Source organism: Dermacentor albipictus, chromosome 7 (genome assembly GCF_038994185.2).
Source record: "Dermacentor albipictus isolate Rhodes 1998 colony chromosome 7, USDA_Dalb.pri_finalv2, whole genome shotgun sequence".
Classification (NCBI taxonomy): domain Eukaryota; kingdom Metazoa; phylum Arthropoda; class Arachnida; order Ixodida; family Ixodidae; genus Dermacentor; species Dermacentor albipictus.
This window is the reverse complement of record NC_091827.1, coordinates 55,315,051-55,338,221: the sequence shown is the minus strand read 5'-3', so window position 1 is coordinate 55,338,221 and position 23,171 is coordinate 55,315,051. Positions and strand designations below refer to the sequence as shown.

Here is a 23,171-nt window from a genome sequence, read left to right as displayed (position 1 = left end):
TAGTATGAGGGATCACGTGGCACGCTCCTCATAAGTTTTGCTGTCAGCGGTCACTGAAAACACCACGCGCGAGCTCTCCCGGACATTTCTGTAAGTACTTTCGAAACGAGAGAAGTTTCTTAGTGTATAAATAATAATCTTGGGCAAACTGAAAGCACACAATCGTTTACAGACGCTATCTCTTTACTGAATACGTACAATGAACGCCACTGCGCGCGGTTGCCGCGATGGAGTCTTCCGAACCGGCTTCTTGCGTGAAAGGTAGGTAAACGCCGAGAGCAAACTATGTGAAATAGATTCTTATAGTGTTTGTATAACTAAATGGAGCGTAATAGAACGAAGCCTCAATGCAGCGATCGCGCAGATTCGCAGCGACCGACTGCGCGTCTGCATGCTTGTCCGCGCACTGTTTCGATTTCTCCGCGCGCGCGTTTTCTCATCGTGCCATGAGCTTTAGGCCGCAGAATATGAGCATTTGACAGTATACAAGCAACCATTGTTGCGTGGGCGCTATCAGAGCTGTTAAAAAATAATTTCATTGTAGAGACTTCGACGCCTACGGGGACTGTAGTGTGCCGTGGCGACGATTCAATCTATCTTTCTTCTAAATTCTTTGACCTTTCAATATTATTCCTTGAGTTGCGTCGCACTGTATGTTTATCGGTGTTCTCAGCGTGCAATTTCCCGCTGCTCCTTTTTTGTAATCCAGTGCATTAATTCATAACGCAAACATGACCATATGCCGTGCTTTTTTTAAATGTACTTCTAACCGCTGCCTTTCCACTCCATTGAACTTGCCAGTATCTATAGCATCGACAAGTTCATAGACCAAACCGTCATGACATTAGTCGGGCAGCGGACTCGGGCGAGCGTCTCAGTGCGCGTTTTCAGAACATCGCAGACCGGGCGCCGTAGCAGAAATCTTCCTCGCGTCTGTGCTTGCTGCATACCCGAGTTGTAGCCGATGACTGTTTGCCGGTTTTATGTTTCGCGAGCCAAGCTTCACGCAGCTTCTTGTCCTGCGGCTACGTGTGAATAAGGCTGACACCGGCCTCCGTTACGTGCGTCCGGCCCTGCGGCACCGAGCAGTAGCCGACCATGTTGCGCGCCTTCAAAGGCAGCCACTACCTATTGTAGTGCTTTGAAGCGTTGTGAAGGAGACACTCGAAGCGAGAAAATTTCGCCACTAAATGAGGACCGCAGCGTACGAGGGAATTTAAACTCGTTTTCAGCTCGCTTCGGCGCGCGCGAAGCAGCCGACGCGGCCGCTATGTCCACGTGATCCCTCCTAGCACGTCACGCCGACGGTGGCGCCAGCTTTTCCAGTGGTGGAGCTCGAGGCCAATACCGTAGACAGTAGCGCCAGAGTTCCCTCTAGTATTTTTGTAGGAAACTCGCTTTTCCCCTCAAGAACCACTTCTCTCTTGAATATATGAATGTGCCTAGGTACCACAGAGGAGGTTTCTTAGCGCGTGTTGTGTGCGTTTGTCCCATAGACGTGCCGGCATTGCGAACGGGGTCGAGCTTGTTTACGCTTCGCCGCTGGCTGCCCGCGCGGTGAGGAAGTGGGCATGGACGCCCCATTTGCATGGTGATAGCTGTGTCTGAAGCTACGTCGGATAGACTTTCTCGCACCTGGGGCGCTGGTGCTGAGTCAGTCATGTCGGATTAAGCCTTTCTTTTATGGCGTTCTACCTTAAAAAAAAAACACAAAAACATCACTGATTTTTCCGGCGGTGCAGTAGGACCGTAGTAGGCGCCCGGCCTGCTTTCCTGGTGCTGTATCTTCGCTCTTGGTAGGCTTTTCGTATGCTGCTGTCCGCGACTTTTCAGGAGCATTTTTGAGCGGTCTTCTTTGAGTGAAACAAACGCAATTAAATACCAGTGCCTGATATCACGCCGTGAGGATTATTGGCTTTACGTCTCACCCACGTTAGGTTAGGTTACGTCACCGTAAAAGGTGTTAGGGTGGCACGGCGTATTCTCGCAACGGTTACGCCGTGCTGACTATTGTCTTTTCGTTTCGGCCACGTTTGCTTAGGTTAACGTTAGGTTAGCGCGACGTAGTCTCATACCGGTTGCGGGGCCGTCGAGCATCACCGGCGGCCTTTCAGCCACTTGCGTCCAAACGCGGTTGCTAAGGCGCTCTGACTTCCAGATTTTCAATATATTCGGCCAGGCCGCCCTACTACGGTCCCTACTGCTTCCACGGAAACATTTGTGATGCTATTTTCAAGGCACCGATTAGCACTGACTTGGCACGAGCGCTGCAGCTGCGAGGCAGTCTGTCCGACACAGCGGTCGCCAAATGGGGCGTCAGTGCACGCTGCTTCACCTATTTCAGCGCGCCAGCAGCCAGCGTCCGAGCACAAACTCTACCCCACTCCGCAATGCCGGCACGCCTAGGGAGAAACGCATACAACCCGCGCTAAAAGAAACCTCCTCCGCAGTGCCTAGGCACAGCAGGAGCAAAAGTAGCAAAAGCCCCCAGATTTTCACTCCAGCTGGTCACAGAACACCTGAGCTGGTGCCCGCTCTTACTCGCGCCTGCGCAAAAACGTCGCGCGATCCCTTAAATGAACGTCTCGCGTAAAGGAGGCATTGAGTGCTCGATACTTTCATAAGATAGCTCGTCAATCCCTTTCTTTCCTCTGGATTGAATTGTTTTGTCGAGTTGGTTTGTTGTAGCGTGGCTACTTTTTTTTCGGCTATTTGGAATTTTTTGGCTCTTTTTATCCCGAAGACCTGGCAACCCTGCTTCAAGCATTGCCTTCATTACAATTTCAGGCTGTTTGACATTACTTCGTTCCTCGTTCGCTGCTTGCGGCGTCACTCATGTACGAAGCAGAAGAAGGTAAGTCCTCTATCCTTTTACGGGAGGTGTTTTGTCATTTGTACAGTAATTATGCTTATGAGCTCAGAGAAAAATGCTAGCGGGAATCAACTGCTGCTGATCTGAATGAAACGTGAGGGATCGCCGGATTTGTTAGCTATGTCTCATTTCACACGCACTCCTAAATATACGCCACTAAGTACAACGTCAGGGCTTGCTGATGCATCACAGGATTTCGAATTTCGATTAGCACTCCTTGGGAACTTCACTGAGTTTGCTGTATGTTTGTCTGTCTAACCGCTTTCACGCCGACCACTGGGTATATGCCAGCGGATATGTGCTGCTCTTCAGTGAACCTCTTTTGCGCCAGCTTGGTTCAGTATTAATGTGAGTGCATGAGCGGACACGTTTATATGATTTCAGATGAATGTGGTGATGTGCATGACGCTTCTCTACAGGGGAACAGCGCAAAAGGATCTCTACAGGGAAACAGAAATGAATAATAAACTGCGCGTGATAAAGCCACAGTTAGTTTTTTAGCCCTCCGCAACAAAATCATGGCGAACAGACGTCCTATTCTGTCGTCTCAGAATAAGACACACATTTGGGACTCATAATTTTCTGCTTACTGGAAATGAACCTCCAACCTGTGGTTGATGTGGTGAGAGGCTTACCGTTCTCCACGTCCTCCTGGAATGTCGGGAAACCGAAGCTGAGAGAAAGAAACATTTTCCTCTTGCATACTGTTATTACATCCCTCTTCACCCGGCTATGTTTCTTGGTAAGGAACCGCTTTTTAATACCAAAGCAGTCCTCGATTTCCTGAATGATGTCCTACATGTTATAAGTGCGTCAAATTCATAGCGCATCCTCTTCAGAGAGGATGCTGCTGTGATAATGTTTTGTATAGCGCATGCCTGCAGGCCCTTCTGTTTCAAGAGCTCTAATGAGGCTAGTGCTCAAGCAAATTTTAACATCAGGCATATTTTGTACGTCATATCATTATCTCGCAATGCATCATAGTTCCCGTCATTTGTCATTGCCATAATCTTATTACAGATAGATTTTACGCACTTTAGAGTGACTATGTTTAAGACCCTTGTACAGCCATGTCACATCAACCTCATAGAAATCATACCTCAATTGCAAATCCATTAACACTGGCATGGCACTCTTTGGCCATAACTGGCCCTTGTGCAAGTAAACATTACGCATTCATTCACTAGCGCTGACACTTATTGTTTTTGCTATCATCTGTCATCTTGCAGTTGTGTTTGTAGAAATTAGATGGTACCTTCGGCTGCGCAACCCTGCCACCGCGGCAATGCAGCAAAAATTACGCCAAATACCGCCCGAGTTTCACATTTTGCTACGCACTAGACATGTGCCAGACAAATGTGGGAGCCACCGAACGGGATCGATGGATAAGGCTGAACCCTGTAAGTCGGGCGACGGATTACAGCGCCTAGCCATGACTATAGGCTACCTTCAATGGTCAGGTGGCGTAGCGATCAGCTCAGCCGTCAGCGCCACCGTGTCAGTTCCGCGAAACACCATGGCAGCCACGTCTACAGAGCCACGCTTTTGTGACGCTCGCTTGAGACATGTTGGTCGTTCTAAATTGTGGTTTTAACAAAATCGAAAACAAATATTTTCGGTCACCATTTTCCAACGAACACTATTTCGGCCACCAATGCCTAAGAAAGGACTTCTGCTTTACTACTATAACCATGAAAATTGTTTCAAAGAAGTAAACAGCATGGGAAACAGCAAATTAAATAATGTGGTTTTATGTGCCAGAACCAAAATCTGATTGAGGCAGGCCATAGTGGAGGCATCTGGAATAATTTATACAGCCTGGGTTCTTTAATGTGCACCTAAATTTAGGTACACGGGTGTCTTGGCATTTCGTCACCACTGATAAGCCCCCACTGCGTGTTTGCTAGAACAAAGCAAACATGCTTACGACGTCGAATTCAAAGTAAGTTAACGAATAATTATTCCACTCAAGTGAGCAGATACTGCCGTAAACGTTTTTCAACTGTAATTTGTAGCTTCATTACTTGGAGCGTGCCTTGTACCTCACAATTGTAGAGGTTTTGGCAAGTCGGCAAGTAAGTGCTCTTTTCTCTGATGACAAAGGGCCTCGAGCGCAATCTGGTATTGTCGTTCTGGCTGTGGTGTGAGAGGCCGTCACCACTGAAGCATAATAGAGAGCACTCAGCTGATACTAAACAGCGCGAAGTCTCAACAAGTGTGTGCTAGCGTGTGCAAGAGAAGTGCTAATTTGTGAATACTTAACGTAGGCTACAGTGCACTCCAGCCTTAGCTCTGTTGCTCTGAGAGTGAGAAAACACTGGCATGAATTAGCCCGATTCCAGCAGTCGTGTCTTGATCCTGGCACAGAAACAGGCTACACGTTGGCTTATTAATGCACAATAAAAAAAGCACAGTGCATACAAAGCTCCGGAACAGAGTGCTTACGAAGCTAGTTTTGACACATAACAACCACTGTGTGTTTCTTTTGAAGTGAGATGAGCTAAACGACTAGCTAAACCAATTTACAACAGCGGGAATTAGTTCATGCGTTTTTATGCATTTGCCGCTTTATTGTGTGTTTTTGTTGATGTTGCCTGCTGGTTCTCTTTTTTCTTTTCTTTTTGCGTTTATGTCTTTGTTCATTTAACAGAAATTCGCTAGAGTGAAACCTGCTTGACGTGCCGAACCGAGACGATCCACTTCAGCCGCTGGGTTGCTTCCTCAGTTTTGAAAAGAAGCGGTACAATGTGATGCCGACATCTCCTTCCCGATTGTGACAATCCTTGATACAGCCGTATCTGCGTTTGTTCTTTTTGTTTACACTTCTTACGGAGGAGCTACTTGAGAGGCCGTGGTGCATCCATCGAAAAATTGGAAAAGGAGGCTTTCAGGCAGGCCTGAGCGCAGTACAGGCAGTGGTGAAATGGTGGCGAGTGCCTACTCGCGGGTGCTCACCGCCGCTACTAGATGGCACGACATGTACAGCCAAACTTTACTACAGGGTGCCTATACTCGTGGACAACTTTCTGAGGCAATGAAAAGAAAGCTACGGAGGCAAAGCACGCACAAGTGAGAGCACTTCTGAAAAAGAGGCCCCGCCTTTTATACCACGTTAGCTTAGGCTGGGGAAGAGAAAACACACACACCTTGTTAGCAAGTTTGTTATCACAGAACACACATATGGGTGTAAATGTTCACTTGTTTTGCGGCTTTTCCCTTTTGCGTCTGGGGAAATGTGAAACCATCGCATTTGGAAGCTGTGTCGATTCAGCGTCTCTTCCGAGCAGCCAAAAGCACTGTCAAACGTTACTAAAGTACTTGGGGCTGTAACACAAGTGCAGCAGCCATGCGCCCGTTGCTTTCTGTTCATAGCCACAGGAAGTTATCCACGAGTATAGTGATATAGTATTTTGTACTTAGCGAAGGGTGATATTTCATTCTTGCGTTGATTTTAGCCACCAGTCAGATAACTACCATTTGTTTATTTGTACCCACTTAAAGTCAGTTTTGTCTCCAGTGTCCCTAAACCCCAGTGCATCGGAAAAAGAAATATGATTAGACGCCATTCCACGCTGTGAAGGTGAATGACCAGCGAAGCTGTAGCACGTCACATAGGATTAGACAGGGGTACATGTATTTATTTTTCATCATTTGGTAATGGTAGTGATGATAGCCTTGTGATTACTGTGATATACACTGATTGGTTGAGTTACAACCTTAGAGAGAATCTTGGTCAATGTTCAATCTATACACTACCGTGGTTGGGTAGTTGAGTGACTTGGATTGTTCTGGCTCTTCAAACGAAACTCTTGTAGCACAAACTGAAGGAACCATTTCTTGTCTGTTCTTGAAATATCAACATTGAAGTCGCGAACGAGGATCACAGTCGTAGCATCATCACGGCTGACCTGTGCAAAGTGTGTGATCAAGAACCTCTCAATATAACACTTGGGTTTGCCTGGAGTTATATCCTTTGTGATGTTCATAGCAGCCTATCTAACAGAAAAAGTCTTTTTCGCACAGCTAAGTGGTTGCAAGGACAGGCCAAACGGTCTGCTTACAAAGAAGCTGCCTTGGCCTACTCATCTGCGATAAAGAATACAAAGTTTTCTTTTTTCAATGATACCCTTCCGAACATGCTTATAAATAATCCAGGAAGCTTCTGGAATGTAGTAAGGCGTAGTGAATCGAAAATCGTATCACTTAGCACGTCTTCCGGCGAGCCTATATCTCGGCAGCACTGCACTACGATTCTAAATAATGTGTTTATAAACGCTTTCACTCCTTCAGCACAGGATAACGACTTTCCAAGGCGGTCGTGCTGCAATTTTTTACCTATGGATCCTGTAATTTTAACTCTACTGGCATAAAAAAAAAATAATAGACACTCTTAAGCTTACGTCTTCTTGCTGAATATACGAAATCACGATGCCACTGGTGCCTCGGACAGTGCGGAAGGCAAACACATAGAAATGTTTGTGTCCGCATTTTCTTGCCTGCTACCGGCGCCCATAGCGTAATAAGTCTCTGCAGCGTTCATTGTTGTGCAACAATATGTAAATGTGGCCTGGTAATGGACATATTAATTATATTCACCTTGCGCATTTAGTTCCCATGCCTCGCAGCCTTGGCTATGCAAAATACCGCTTATGAGACACAATATACTCCACTGAAAGCATTCTTTTTTTAAGCGATACATTACCTGTGTCGGAGCTCCCAAACAGCTGTATGACCAGGCCGTCGGTGTGAACACGCAGCTGGACGTCGGTGTCTGTGATACGTCACAACAACAAATGTGCCGGCGCTGTAACTAGCAGGGACTTCGTTTCATTTGCAGTACACTTTTTCTCAGCAGTTCCTTGAGGTTTGCTTAGCCAACAAGAGGGGCAAACGCCCTTAAGAATATGCGCACCCATGTCGCTTGGTCTGCTAGGCATCTAGTTATCATTTGCATGTCACCGTCATTGTGTACCGTATACGAGGGTAGCGGAAAATGCAAGAAACAATTCAGCTTCGCCAACACATCATCAGCGCAAATGCTGTGGTGATGTCTGCTAGGTTAAAATCAAGCCCCTTTTATATTTCGATATTGTCTGTCTAGTCCTAACAGTGTCAAAACAAAGATCTGATCTCAATAAAAATCACGAAATACACCTAATGTCCTGCCCTCAGCATGAGGTGAGATTAAGCAATGGCTGATTTCACCATCATTATTTCTTGCTGTCAGAATAAGTAACAAGCATGAATGTAAATCAAAGTGGGCACATGTTAGGGAGCATGTTAGATGCCATGGCTAGTGGTGTAAAGTACAACGTGCACAGTGATGACAGACTGCACAGATTTTGCTTCCTTATATACCTTATACTAGAAACTAAACGAAAGCTTATCCTTTGTGTGAAATAATGCTTTTATGAAATAAGCGCCTATAGTTGATGGGCAAGTAACCTACAAGTATCCCTATTTTTCTGTATGGCCTTATTAGTTTTGAACTTTCTTGGGGGCGCTTCCGTACAGTGACAGAGAAGATGTTGGAAGAGGAAAGGAGGAGAGGTGCTACCTTGACAACTTGCTTTATATAGGCAACTTATGCTTCGAAGCCAGCCAGCAACGTTTAACGGTAGTTGCTGAGATCGAAATCAGATGTGTCTAGGCACTTTTGGCCACACAGACAGACAAGCCTTGCTCTTTCACCACCTGTGGGAGCAGACGCTAACGCATCGGCTTCGTCTTGCCACTGATACTTGCTTCTGCAGCAGTTTCGCTTTCGCGCAGAGCAAAGCAGTGCCAGCCGATACTGCGGTTAGTTTCAGGTGCCTCCTCACTGACGCTTGGCTAATTGTCCGCTTCCGCGGGAGCTGAAAGAGCAAGGCTTGTCTGTAAGTGTAGCCAAATGAGCCCAGACTTATCTCAATCCCTGCTACTAGCGTTAAACATCGCTGGCTGGCTCCGGATCACTCCGGCGACCGCTATTCCCGCGTTGTACACAAGGATGACGTGCACTGCACGTAACCAGTGAGGTCCCGGAGGTCAGAGACGCGCTCCTGCCGAGAGCTGCTGGCAGCTCGCCGCATCATGACGTCAGTGCGCCGCCCTCAACGCAAACCATGGCGAGTAGAGCGCAACTGCTGACAACCGGTTGCGAGTGGGAAGTGGGTGAGGCGTAGAAACGGCAGAACAGGTGAATGTGCCGACGCATTCCTCAATCCCCACTGAGCTAAATTTTGAGGAAACCATTGTGAGTGGAGCACTACTTGACAAACGGTTGCGAGTGGGAAGGGGGTGAAGTGTAGGGATGGCAGAGCAGGTGAATGTGTTGGCTCATTCCTCAGTCCCCACTGTGCTCAATTTTTGTTTTGTTTCGTGTATGTTTTTTGTTTTGTTTCGTGTATGTGTTTGAATGTGTGGAAATAGAGCACGCATAAATGAATGGGCCAACCTGTGGTTAGCCACATTATTTTTATCTTATTCATAGATAGAACATCTCACTTTAAAACCATTGTAAGGAGCTAATATTAAAGATAGATATATTTTTGGCTAAATTGATGTAACTTGGATCTTGTGTTTTCTTTCCCAGATGGCTTTGGCGAGGATGAATCGGAAGAGATCACACCTGACTTGTGGCAGGAAGCTTGCTGGATTGTCATCAGTGCCTACTTTGATGAAAAAGGCCTGGTGCGACAGCAGCTGGATTCATTTGATGAGTTTATCCAGATGTCGGTCCAGCGCATTGTGGAGGACACACCACAGATTGACCTGCAAGCTGAAGCGCAGCACACTTCTGGCGAAATAGAGAATCCGGTAATACATTGCTTGCGGTCATAGTCCCAGCTTTAATGGGGGACGTGTGAAAATCAACTTCCTTATTTCTTCATGGATTTTGATGAAAATTGGCAGCAGTGTTTAGAATTTCTTCCTGATGCTTCCATAAAAGTTTCAGAATGATACCTTAAGAACATTGTATTTAATTTTATTGAGCAGAAGTTTTCTCCCTCCAACTTTCTGGAAGACCTGGGGAGCTTGAAAGGACAGACAACTGCTTTAAAGACTTGTCACTAAACATTTTGGGCACTCCTATGTATTAGACAAAAATTCTTCTAAGGCTATTTTGGGCACAGGTAACCACTCTCTCCATAACACAGGCAATAATAAACATGGACATAACAATTTATTGGGTAAAATGAAGATGTTTTTCTGTTGAATGCAACTTTATTATATTAGACTTAGTCCTTGCTCTAAATGGCCCTACAGTCAACTGCCATGTTGGCATGTTCTGTGCACTAGAAGCTAAGTCAGGCAGAAACACTCATGGTGAAGTTATGCTACAGGTGCTCTAGCATACATTGCTACACACAATACAAACCTGCAAACATCGGCTGGTCACTGCTGTTTATACCTGGCCACACCAGCATGCTGAGGAACACCTTTTATACACATAGCAGGCACAAGGCGCCCATGGCACCTTGTGCCTGTGATCACACTTTCCATATCCCATTACACTCGAAATGAAAGCAGTTGCCCGCTTTCCATTGTGTGGGCGAGTTGTGTGGTGACCATTATTGACACTGCTGCACTTTGTTCCTTGCAGACGTCAAGCGTAAAGACCCCGAAAAGAAAGGGAAAAAAAACGAACTGATGTAGCTATTGGCCTCGAGCTCCACCACTGGAAAAGCTGGCGCCACCGTCGGCGTGACGTGCTAGGAGGGATCACGTGGACATAGCGGCCGCGTCGGCTGCTTCGGGAGCGCCGAAGCGAGCTGAAAACGAGTTTAAATTCCCTCGTACGCTGCGGTCCTCATTTAGTGGCGAAATGTTTCCCCTTCGAGTGTCTCCTTTACAACGCTTGAAAGCACTGCAATAGGTAGTGGCTGCCTTTGAAGGCGCGCAACATGGTTGGCTACTGCTCGGTGCGGCAGGGCCGGACGCACGTAACGGAGGCCGGTGTCAGCCTTATTCACACGTAGCCGCAGGACAAGAAGCTCCGTGAAGCTTGGCTCGCGAAACATAAAACCGGCAAGCAGTCATTGGCTACAACTCGGGTATGCAGCAAGCACAGACGCGAGGAAGATTTCTGCTACGGCGCCGGGTCCGCGGTCTTCGGAAAACGCGCACTGAGACACTCGCCCCAGTCCGCTGCTCGACTAATGTCATGATGGTTTGGTCTATGAACTTGTCGGTGCCATAGATACTGGCAAGTTCAGTGGAGTGGAAAGGCAGCGGTTAGAAGCACATTTAAAGAAAGCATGGCATATGGTCATGTTTATGTTATGAATTATTGCACTGGATTTCAAAAAAGGAGCAGCGGGAAATTGCGCGCTGAGAACACCGATAAACATACAGTGCGACGCAACTCGAGAAATAATATTGAAACTTCAAAGAATTTAGAAGAAAAAAATATTGAATCGGCGCGACGGCACATCACAGTCCCTGTAGGCGTCGAAGTCTCTACAATGAAATTATTTTTTAACAGCTCTGATAGCGCCCACGCAACAATGGTTGCTTGGATACTGTCAAATGCTCATATTCTGCGGCCTAAAGCTCATGGCACGGTGCGAAAACACGCGCGTGGAGAAAGCGAAACAGTGCGCGGACAAGCATGCAGACGCGCAGTCGGTCGCTGCGAATCTGCGCGATCGCCGCATTGAGGCTTCGTTCTATTACGCTCCATTTAGTTATACAAACACTATAAGAACATATTTCACATAGTTTGCTCTCAGCGTTTACCTACCTTTCACGCAAGAAGCCGGTTCGGGAGACTCCATCGCGGCGACCACGCGCAGTGGCGTTCACTGTACGTATTCGGTAAAGAGATACCGTCTGTAAACGATTGTGTGCTTTCACAGTTTGCCCAAGATTATTATTTACACAGTAAGAAACTTCTCTCGTTTCTAAAGTACTTACGGAAATGTCCGGGATAGCTCACGCGTGGTGTTTTCAGTGAGCGCTGACAGCAAAACCTACGAGGAGCGCGCCACGTGATCCCTCATACTACGCCAGCGAGGCGCTTCCGATAGATGGCGACTCCGTAACTCCTCGCCGCCAATAACTGCCCCGCTTATCTTCTCGGCAGAGACTTCTGTGACATTTTTACTTTTGTAACAGTACTGCCGCCTTGAATGTCTATGGAACCTCCAACATAATTTGCTAGGCAACCATGATCCAGTTAAAAGGCTGCGTCCTGTGCCTCCAAGTGTTTTTTTTTTTTTTTTTGAGATCTGTTGACAGTAATGCTTTCTCAGAAGTACTAGGGAAAGAGCACAGGTGGCATCTACAACAACAGAAATTGCTGGTTGACAGCACATAAACGACGTGCTGACAGCAGTGCTCCATGTGAGGGCTTAAGTTGAGCCTTCATTCACCACTGGGGTTGCTGCACTGTTAAAAGTAAAGGTCAAGTTTTTTTCACTATCATTAATGCTGCTCCTTTGCATAAGGTTTCGAAAAAAATTGTATAAGCGACACCTTTAACAACTGTTCGTCTTGTGTGCATTGGCATTGACATTTTGCCATTGTATGCATGATGAAACTTCTCTTCATTAATTCATATGCTGGGTTTTCCCTGAAGATGCTGTCTGAGATGCCAGAATTAGATCTTTGTATTCACTATGGAAAGATAATAGCATTAATATCGTCTTTGTGTGGATCACATAGCAAAATTTGATTATGCCAAAGAAGCTGATGCATGTGAATGGTAAATTTATTATGCTTATAAGCAGGTCACATTGTTCAGGGCAGTTCTGAAGATCTGTTTGAGCTCATTTCAAACTATGCCTACGTTTCTTGCTTGGCAGCCTCGCTACCTATTGAAGTTTGAGCAAATCTACCTTTCCAAGCCAACTCATTGGGAAAAGGATGGAGCACCTAGTCCCATGATGCCAAATGAGGCCCGGCTGCGCAACCTAACGTGAGTAAAACTCCTTAAATTGCTAATGCGAGCTATGGGATAGTGCAGTTAACATGTATGGAAGTCTCTAAGATCGCAGAACGGCCTAATGTATTGATTATTTGATATTTCAGAAAATGCATTGATGTAACATCTCATTGAAATACCTGCCTATTGCTGACCATCTTTTCTGATGGTCACAGATCATCACTTCCACTATGACATTGAGGGCACATGAAACCTCTGAGCTTTGAGCATTTGAACTTGGTGCACCATGTGCACACATTACAATGTATCAAATTTGTGCTGGCATCGGTGCATAGTCCATGCTTTCGTGCAAGGTGCAATGGCAGGTCTGCGGTTCTTTTTTTGTTTTTACATCATGTCTACTAAACAGTCGACGACCTATAATTCATTACTCCAGGGAACGTAAATATATCCAAACTATCGAATGTCCAAAAAAACAAATGTATCCCAAAAAAAGATTGTTTTACTTACATTTTAAGGCCCCTGTGCAAGGGAAAAGTGGTCGGTTCATTGCTGCCAGTTTTGTGTCATCTCTGTACGCCGATGCAAGGAATGCAAAGGCTAGAGTCAAATCTGCATGTGAAGGCTGCAGAACACACGGCACATCATCATCATCCCAGATAGAGTCACTGTTGCGGAGTCAGGCCCATCCAGACTGCGAGGGCACCATTGGTGCCATTTGGTGCGGGCTGTCGTTAACTTCTCGAGAAAGACTTGGAGCCAGCACAGCGCTGTCTAGAACGCAAAGTAAACAAACAAGCACAGAGTGACAGAACGCTGTCAAGAAGGTAAACTCAAGAAACAAGCTAACCATGCATGGTGATGCTGGAATAGGATCTGATGAACGTGATGTTGATACTACCTCACAATTCATGCAAAACCTCCCAAGATTTCCATTTCCTATTGAATCTCTAAAGCGCAGTGCTGTGACCAAAGCAAGGCCTCAGGGATTACCACCTAGCTTGTTGTCTCTAAGGCCATACTTGATGTCTCGTCGAGGTTGCCAGAAATAACGGCGGCAGAGTCTGTGTACGCTACAGTCACGGACGAAGTATGGATAATTAGATATAGAGCTGGTGGCAGTCTGAAATATCGGTCAGCTTTACAGGCTGTCCGAATTACCGAGCATGTCTGGATTATCGGTGTCCAATTTATCGGTCGGCGACTATATCAAGCAGATGCCAACTTTTCATTTTCATCTCTTGAAACTTCTGCCACCTTGTGGATTTCGACAGAACTTACTTGCTTAATGAATATCCTTCATTTTTGGGTAAAACCCAATAATGCCAGCTTTTTAACAAGTCGTATTAAAGTAATGTAAACCGAATTTTTATCCTTTTCATAAAGGATAATAATGCATCTGTTACTGAAGTAATGAATGTTGCCCACCTTGTTTCAAGTGGTCAAGTTATATCTGTATACTATAAGTAATATTATTTGTATATAAATGCGATAATGCTTCCTTTTCGTAAGACACTCAAGCAGAAAATGGGCATTGATAATATATTAAAAGGTGGCAGGCCTTACAGGGGCCTTGAAAGACTTGTGTAATTATAGGATGGCCTTGCTATTAAAGAACGTTGTCTAGGGAACCTCATGCTTTAAAAGGGGGGACGCCAGTGGCGTAGCTAGGTCGTCTGGCACCCGGGGCCTATAGGTCTTCTGTCACACCCCTCCCCGGGTGTAGCCGGCGGAAAGGGGGGTGTCTTCAGACGTATATGACATCCCCCACCCCCCTCACTGGCCCCTTGCACCCGGGGCCCACGGCCCCCCGGCCCCCCCTGTTGCTACGCCACTGGGGGACGCGGGTCTTGAAATCGCGAAAAATGGTCTAAAATGGCAATTTTCAAAAATCGCGTTTTTGAAGTCTTTAATGTCCCAACTATGCCTCTACAAAATTTTATGGCTCAATTCCTACTCGAAGTATAAAAAAAACGGCAATTTAGAAACGTCGGTGAGCCGAAATTGAACGCCAAGCGCGAAGGTTTGCCTCATTTTCAAGCTGCCGTAGCTCCGCGCGACGCGAACCGATCGGCGCCATCTTGGTCTCGTTTGAAAGCTGGTTTCCCGCTCTCCATTCTGACGCCCCTCGGCACGCTGTAAACCCTCGTGCAGCGGAGCGATCGGCACCCCAGGCACCCGTTCTCAAGAGCGAAATCGTCGCGAGACAGCCGCTGATTGGGTGGAACGGGCGCCTCCCCGAGGCGCAGCCCTCTGATTGGCCGTGACGCATGCTTCGCCTGCCGCGGCCCCGCGGCCGCGTTGTTCTACTCCTTCGCGTCGTCTGCTTTCGCCGGCGCGCACGTAATTTTTCGCGTTCCTCTTTGTTTCCTAGTATTTTTCGTTCTGCCTTTTTCTTTATCGTTCTTGTAGATATTTTGGCTATTGAGTCGCTTCTTTTAACCATGAATTTCTTGCTTTTGCGTGCCTGGTGTCTTTGTTCCGCGTGTCACGATGGCGCGAGACGCGCGCTTGAAAGCAAGCACGCGAAAAGCAGTCAGCAAAAAGAGGCGCGCATGAAATAAGAGCACTACATCGTCGAGAACTACAGCTTCGGTGATGCCGCAAGCTGCTGTGCCCTTGGTGGACGCGGCTGGACTGAGCTCGCCAACAACAGCTTCGCCGGTGGACGCGGCTGGACAGTGCCGATCGGTGTCAACTTCGGTGTTACCGCAAGTCTCCGCAGTGCCGGTGGATGCGCCTGGACTAAGCCAGTCGAAAATGCTAACTTTTGAGACGCTGCAAGTCGCTTCGGATTCCGTGTCGTCGGAAGCGGCCGAGCCGGCTGACCTAAGCCTAACGTCGACTTCGGCGTTTCCGCGCGCCGCTTCGGTGCCGACAGACGCGGCTGAACCGAGCTCGCGTGCTCAACGCTTCGACACGGTGTTTTGCGCGGAGTGCGCGGGGCGTGAAAAGTACGCAGACAGCATTAAAACTTCATTGGCGAAGAAGTCCGCGACTTCCCGCAAGTTCGAGCTAATGAACGTCGGTGCAGCAAGTGAAGACGACTTACTGAGCTTTTTTTTTTTTTGTCAAGTGCCAATGCAATACAGAGGTTTTCACAATCTTTACATGAACAGATTTCTGTGAGTTTGGTGTTATTGTGTTCAGTAATGACTGGGCTGCATGCTAAAGCATTAAATTTTTCCATGTGATAGGTAGACAAAAGTGACAGAGTAAGCAAAACTTTGAATGCAATTTTCTCAGCTTTGCTTTTTCGATCAAATGCCTTTGCCTTACAGAACTTTTCATACTGTTTGCATCAACTGATTTTATTGAATTAGGTATCATTTTTTTCAGTAAAACCTCAACTGCATCCTAAAGCTTTCCATTTTTCATTAAACTCAATAGACTAGCAATTAGGTCAGATGTAAGCTAATTACTCCCGCATTGTTTTTTTCTTCCTACTTTGTTATTCATTCATGACCTATATGATCACTTTTTAAAAATTTCTTTAGCTTTAGGATGTCCAGTGGGCCCTTGGAAATGACAGCTATTCTTTGAAACTAGTTTTTTTAATTAAGAAATTATCATAATGGCCCGTAAGAAAAGACCTATGGGTGATAAATTATTTTGCAATATCTTCATTTCTAGATGAGATATGTAAAATCTGAATATATATTTGGAATCAGCATTCAAAGATATATCTGCATGCCAATTTTCAGGAAGATATGTTAAGAAATAAAAAAAAACTTTTCAAGACCCTCATCCCCCCTTAAAACCACTTCAGCGGCGGCTGCGTATAGCATGGCCGTGCGGGCCCTATCTTGAAAGCGATCTGCAATGGGTACAGAGTACAGGTGCACCGAGGACTGATAGCTTTGTGTACGCTCTGTTTTTGCCACTTGGTTCGCATTCAAGCAAGAGGCAGCAAGAACATCAATTTGCTCGCTGCTGCTACTCTTCCTCATGGCAGAGTTTTGACAGCAAGTGTCTGTGGTCATCGAGTAAGAAGTGTTCATGTTTGCCTGTGCGCGTGTGATACCATGCTTGTTAATTTAGTTAGCGAATGTTTACGAGTTTATACGGCTGATAAAACTACTATCCTTACTTTGTAAAGCTGTCTAATTTGCGATTGCAATCAATACTTTGCCTTACGGGCGAACCTGCAACTTGTTTTGTTTATCTGGTTTCTTTTGAAATTGTAAACAATGTCTAGCAAGGAAGATTTGCATGGATGAGTTTGTCAAATGACTTGCAAGGAGCTCTCTATTTGTCATTACATGTTCCCATGAGTGATTTTGCTTGGTCAAGTATGTTTGTGTCCATAAGGAGACCTTTTCTTGTGTTAATCATTTGTGAAAGCCACCAGGAGAGCAACAAACCCAATTTTTCTCTGCAACATAACATATGATTTTTACCCCCTGAATTAAAAAAAATATAAGACCCAGCAACGAAGGTCTCTAAATATACAATTAACTTAGTGTCAGATCTGTCTGTGGTGTTCTTGTTGCTTTTATTTTTGCATGTTTTGGGGTAAAATATTTTTGTGTTCATTTTAAAATTTGTACTTTTTGAGACCAAAGAAGTTTTGTAACCCACCAGTGTGCTTGTCAAAATAGGCAGGCGTACAAAACATGGGCCCAAATGAAAGGATGAGCACAATACAAATGCCAGCTATATTAGCTGGAGTGCTGCACAGTGGTAGGAAAGAAAGAAGGCAAGAACTATCTGCACATGCTCATTGGAGAGCAGTGCCAACCTGTCGCTCATGGACACTGTGGCAGAGGTGTGGCATGTCACTAAAAGCGGTAGCGTTTACATAAGTCAGCCTTTGATTATCCTGCTTAAAGGTATCGACAACTGATTTTCAAGCGTTCCCTTTTCTCCACATGATGGGAAGTGTACTATCTGATGTGTGTATACTTACAACAGTTCATCCGGGTAACATTTGGAAACCTTTAAAACCTAATTTACTAATTTGTTTTATCTGCAATGTCTCTTCTACTTACCATGTACGAACGCTGGCAACAATGATAACTGATATCGATGGCTACAGAAACTGAGTAATTCAAAACATCTGCCGATTAGGCGGCAAATAGCTGTTCCATCAAATGCTGAGGTTGCAGCCTAAGAACAGCAGCAACATTTTATTACTGTAAAGATATCACAGACTCATTTCTATTTTGTGAAATTTCCTGCCAGCGACAGAATAAAACATGGTAGCCTTTATGTCTTTCTGGATCCAGAATCATTTCCGATGCATGCAAACAGCAAAAGCATAGCTTTCGAGATATGTTTCTGTTAAACTATCGCTGCCTGTGTGCCTGACCAATGGCCGAATTAACAACCATGAAACTGGGTGATGTTAGTGCAGAAGTGTGGCAAGTCCCTGGTAGGCCGGGCCACCCCGTCCATGCACATTGCCTCTTGCAACGAGACAAACATTGGTTATAACTCATAAGTTGTTTTTCATAAAAAAAAAATATATTTCTAATTAAGTGAGATGTAATACGAATACAGCCAACCTTATTGCAGCGAGGTTCACGGCATGCTCTGTGGTTGAACGAAGGAGCAATGCAAAGTAAAGCTGCAGATTGTCGAATGCCGCTGTAGCCTCCCTTGCCGTCAAAGTTCTTGGCTCAATTATACAATCTTAATTGCTATTGCCTTAGTTGACATTCGTGTTCTTTCTGCCTTAGACGGCTTTGAAGAAGATGTCATTTGTCAGTTACGATTACATCAACATGTTGTGAACTGCAATGCGGTCATCAGCTGTTGTACCTGCTGATGTTTTACAACAAGCAGTGTACGACTTGAGCAATCCCTGGAGCAGGGCAGCATGACTACTTCTGATGTTGCAGCACTAGCGCCGCCATTAAAGCTAGCGCTGAGTGCACCTAGGGGATGTCTGTAGAGGGCAGTGCCAGCTCGCTATGTTCCATTCATTGTAAAGCAACAAAGGGACGTTTACGTTACTTCGTTGGAGTGGCCTTCGTTGTAAAGACATTCACAATACTTATGAAAGGTAGCAATTTGGCCAGGACACAATCACTCCTTTGTTATAAAGGCCGTTTTGCTCTAGAGGTGTTCATTGTAGACTTGTTAGATTTTCATTTGCCGTGAAATGTTTTTTGCACAAAGCATCTCTTGCGTGGATGTTTCTCATTCACGAGTGTTTGGCTGCCAGCCACTAGTGATACCAATTGACATTATAATGAATATAGGCCCAGTTATCTAGAAATTAATTGCAGAAAAAGATAACTTGGTGAATGCAGATATGACATACACAGCGCAGACTTCTGGCTTTAGCGAATGGAAAACAAACCAAGCACTTATGTCTTACTCTACATAAGCAAAAGTACACAATGATTTAGTGTTTTCAATGTTTCACTCATTTTGTAGTTGTTTACTTGGCAACGCATTACTTTTCATTGAGTGTGTACATTGTACCTCCAACAGCATAAGTTTTTGGAGCCCAGTAGCTATGAAAAAAAATCCAATTTTATCACTAATAATGTACCCTCCTGAGAAGTGAAAAGTCTAAAACAGGGTGTCTACCAACCGTTATAACTGGGAATTCTTAGGGATTTTGAATAGTCTGGAAATACTGAGAGAAAAGTCAAGGAATTTCTGCTTCTATCAGGAAAAATTAGCTGTGATATTATTGAAAGGGACCAAAAGTCGTGCTAATGCTCGCTCGAGTAACAGAGGAATCATAACGAATTGTCTTTGACACCATGTCGTCGGCTGGAGAAGTTGGCAGTGTGCAGTCAACGCCCGATTTTTGGCCCATGGCCGATAATTCGGATGGCTTTGCGACACCACCATGTACCCCATAGAGTCAATGTATAAGACCCTCTGAAATTTCGGACGCGAGAACCCTTTGCTGTCCGATTTTCGTGACTTTTCCCCATGGGCACAGGTCAGAAATGGCATTAGTCAAAGCCACCACCACCACCATTTTGATTAACTCGCTGCCTCGAACCGGCGCTCTTGCACGCGGAACTGCTGGCAGCCATAGCCACCACTGCGGCAACACTAGGCGTAGTTGCTTCGACATCTGCTATTAAGCTTCTTGCTGTCCGATGTCGGTTTTTCATTAAATCAATTTGCCAGTGTCAACTATGGCACCGGCTCCGTTTTTGTAATCCTCGCAATTGGCTTCGAAGCTCGGAAAGCACGGCGCGTTGCATGATGCCGGTTCCCGACTTCGCCTCAATACACCAATGTTACACAGTGATGCGTAAGGGAAGTATTGAGGTGAAACTTGAGCATGTGAAGGGGCAATTGCCACGGTACACTGTATGTATTCCTCAATTATACATGCGTGTACACACCGTCTCCTGTCATAGTACAAGCTCCGATATGCCTCATAAGTGTACTGGCAGGCCTTCAGAGCTATTTTGGACGTGCATGTGGTGATTTGAGCCCTTAAGCGCAGTAAAAGAAATGCATTCATTTTTTTCGGGCTGCCTGGTTTTTTGGACATTTCCGCGACCCCCAGGGAGCCTGAAAAATCAGACTCTACAACTGATCAAGAGGATGCTTCAAATGGTGCGTGGGGCAAACCTGCGGCATAAGGAACACGAGAACAGAAAGTACTATGCATTGAGGAATAAGCGGGAAAGGAAGCGTGTCGCGGCATCATTGAAGGAGTTTAAGCTCAAGAAACAAAGTGTTGTCTGACGCTGAGATGCAGGTGTCTCTCATCCAAACCAAAATAAACTCATTGAAGCAATCAGACACAACACTGAGGTGTTGTGCGCGGGCTGAGAGTGTCAGTACAGTTGAAGTTGACTTTCCAGCTGCTGAGAGAGAATCTCACATGTGACAGTGTACGGACCTCATACCAATGAGCTTGCTATCATTTGATAGAAATAGCTCATATACGAAAATATTTGCTTTATATGCATCTCTTTTTATTTGTATTTGGAAATGTTCTACTTGATTTACAATGGGCTTTACTATTTTTTTAGAAGATATCTCATTTGCTGTACATTTTACTAACCTGTCCCTTCTGTTTTCTTTTTAAATAAAATAAACACTACTCCTTACTATTCAAACTGGATTAACTCATTTTTTAAAAAAAATTTTAACATGCGTGTCAGCCCATCTTGACATAAAACAGTTCTTTGTCACTCGTGAATTTTGCAAAAGCACTCAGGAAGAACCTGCAAAGCTCAGAGAATTTGGAAATGTCAACTTGGTAGACACTCTGGGTTTGGTGCATACGTCCCTACAAGGATACCGCAGAACATTGGTTTTCATGAATTCTGTGCTCCAAAAGGTTTTATAGTTGCAGGTAACTTTGTGCACAAAAGCTTTGCAGTTGTGACATAGGAGAAGAAGGGTTTAACCTGGCTGTCAGTTATTAAAACTGGAAGGCTGCACTCTTTATGTTATGCTAATTTCTCCTTGGCTTCTTTTCTTTCTATATTTAACATTCTTGAGTCATGTGGCAATTGGTAAGAATTTAGATCTTTGACATAGTAGCGGGCAAGTTGTAAATGGTTTGTGGACAAAGCATGACTTTGCTCAGGGGTCAGCGTAACAGTTCCTGTCAGTTTATTCGATGTGATGGCTTCATTCTTGTCACTTTCCCATAAGTAGAAGAGGCCTCTGTCTTGCAGGTACTCGGCACCACTTTATGTGGATATTACCAAAACGGTGCTCAAAGAAAATGAGGAAGCTGTAGAGACGCAGCACCAGAAGACCTTCATCGGCAAGATTCCAATAATGCTTCGCTCCACATATTGCCTCCTCAACAACCTGACAGACCGTGACTTAAGTGAACTGAATGAGTGCCCACTGGATCCTGGGGGCTACTTCATCATCAATGGCTCTGAGAAGGTAAGCACCATGGTCATGAATGATAACTGCAAATTTTTTCTATGAAGTATGCACACAGTGTGCAACTTGCATGAAAGGCGCTATGGCAAATGCTAATGATTTCATGCGTTTTTGAGTGGACACAACCTGCAAGAAAGCTAAGTTTTGAAGTGCTTGCTAAATATTGAAATGGACTGATAAATAGGGATCAGCCCCCATGCCGAGTTTTATTCCTATTAATCTTCAGGGAACTTATATCTAGGAATGTGCGAATAGTAGGTATTTTCAAGCCTGAATGGAATAAGAATTGAATATAGTGTAAATTGCTTATAGTGTTATAGTGTATAGCGTAAGTTGCTTATAGTGTAAGTTGCCAGAGTCACAAATATCCACATTATAACCAAAACAACATTTTTCCAAAGGCCTGGGACATATACAAAACATGTACATCAAGCAGCTACGTGCTTCTGAGAGTCGAAGCATGTGACCTGCATACAGTTGAACCTCGCAATAACGAAATTGACGAGGAATGCGAAAAAATTCGCTTTGGTTAGAATTTCGTTGTTGCGAAAAGAGGCAGCACAGATAGGTAATGCGTCGCAGAACAAAACTTTACTGTCCAAATTTCGTTAGCCTACCTTGCAAGCTTTGCTCGAAGATATAGAACCGCATTGTAGACTGTACAAAGTGTACCGCATGCATCAACCAGCAGTGGCAGTACTGCCATAGCGCAGTATTCTCAGTCAACTGCTTTCAGAGATGCGATCACTTTGGAAGATATTGTGTAACTCGGCACCGGATGCAGAGCAACAGCACATGCAGCAGCATTTCTCGAGCGCACGCTGTTGCCCGCAGGCACCGATGCGTCCAGTGCCGGTCGCGAAAGTGATCGTGTCTCGTGTACGCGAAGGCAAACGATTAAAATAACAGCCCTTTCGTGCAAATCTATGTCCGGCACCAAATCCGCACACAATGCCTGTCGGGAGGCACCAAACCCTGCATTCTTGAAGCAAGGGATGCGTATTCTCAGACGATCACTCATTCATGGCCTGATGCGTGACACTCCATATGCTGCGACCGCCATCTCAAGTGCCATAAAACAATTTCATGTAGGTGGGACGTGGATTTCTTTTGTTTTTGCTGCATTTTTCTCACTGAGGTGCACATTACGCAGTGCACTGCTGCGATCGGGGATTGTTGTTCAAAATGCGCGTCCAGTTCGTGTTCAGTTTCGCCTCACGTGATTGGCCTAGACCTTGCCGAGTCGTTAGCCACGGGGAACGCAAACTGAATGCGCATTTCGAGCAACGATCTACAATATCGCCTGGTAGCGTGCAAACACCGTCGTCACATGTCGGCAACGTGCGTGCCGCTCATGGTGCCGCTTTAAACGGGCGATCAGCAAACAAGATGGCGGCCATGACGTGTTTCCAGTGCACTGATCGCTTGCGGCGCTTGGTTGTTTTTGTGAACAAAAATGGCGGCGCCCACACAAGTGTAATGTGGTATTTTATGCAATTTTAGTTAAAAACAATCACATTTTGGCACATTTTGGAGCCTGCTAGCCTTACGCAATATGCAGAGGTACATTCCGGTAAATTTCGTTGACGCGGGATTGCA

The 23,171-nt window shown here is 45.4% G+C and overlaps 1 protein-coding gene across 1 annotated transcript in view; it reads left to right on the top strand.

The window, feature by feature from the left end:
• The first annotated feature begins 2,593 nt into the window (after positions 1–2,593).
• The window catches only part of Polr2B (RNA polymerase II subunit RpII140), a 48,250-nt gene continuing 27,672 nt past the window's right edge, over positions 2,594–23,171 (top strand). The window contains exons 1-4 of the mRNA XM_065438332.1: positions 2,594–2,854; positions 9,447–9,670; positions 12,661–12,773; positions 21,353–21,572. Of these exons, the coding sequence (XP_065294404.1) occupies positions 2,836–2,854; positions 9,447–9,670; positions 12,661–12,773; positions 21,353–21,572 (576 nt within the window). The 5' untranslated portion in view covers positions 2,594–2,835. The remainder of the gene's footprint in view (positions 2,855–9,446; positions 9,671–12,660; positions 12,774–21,352; positions 21,573–23,171) is intronic.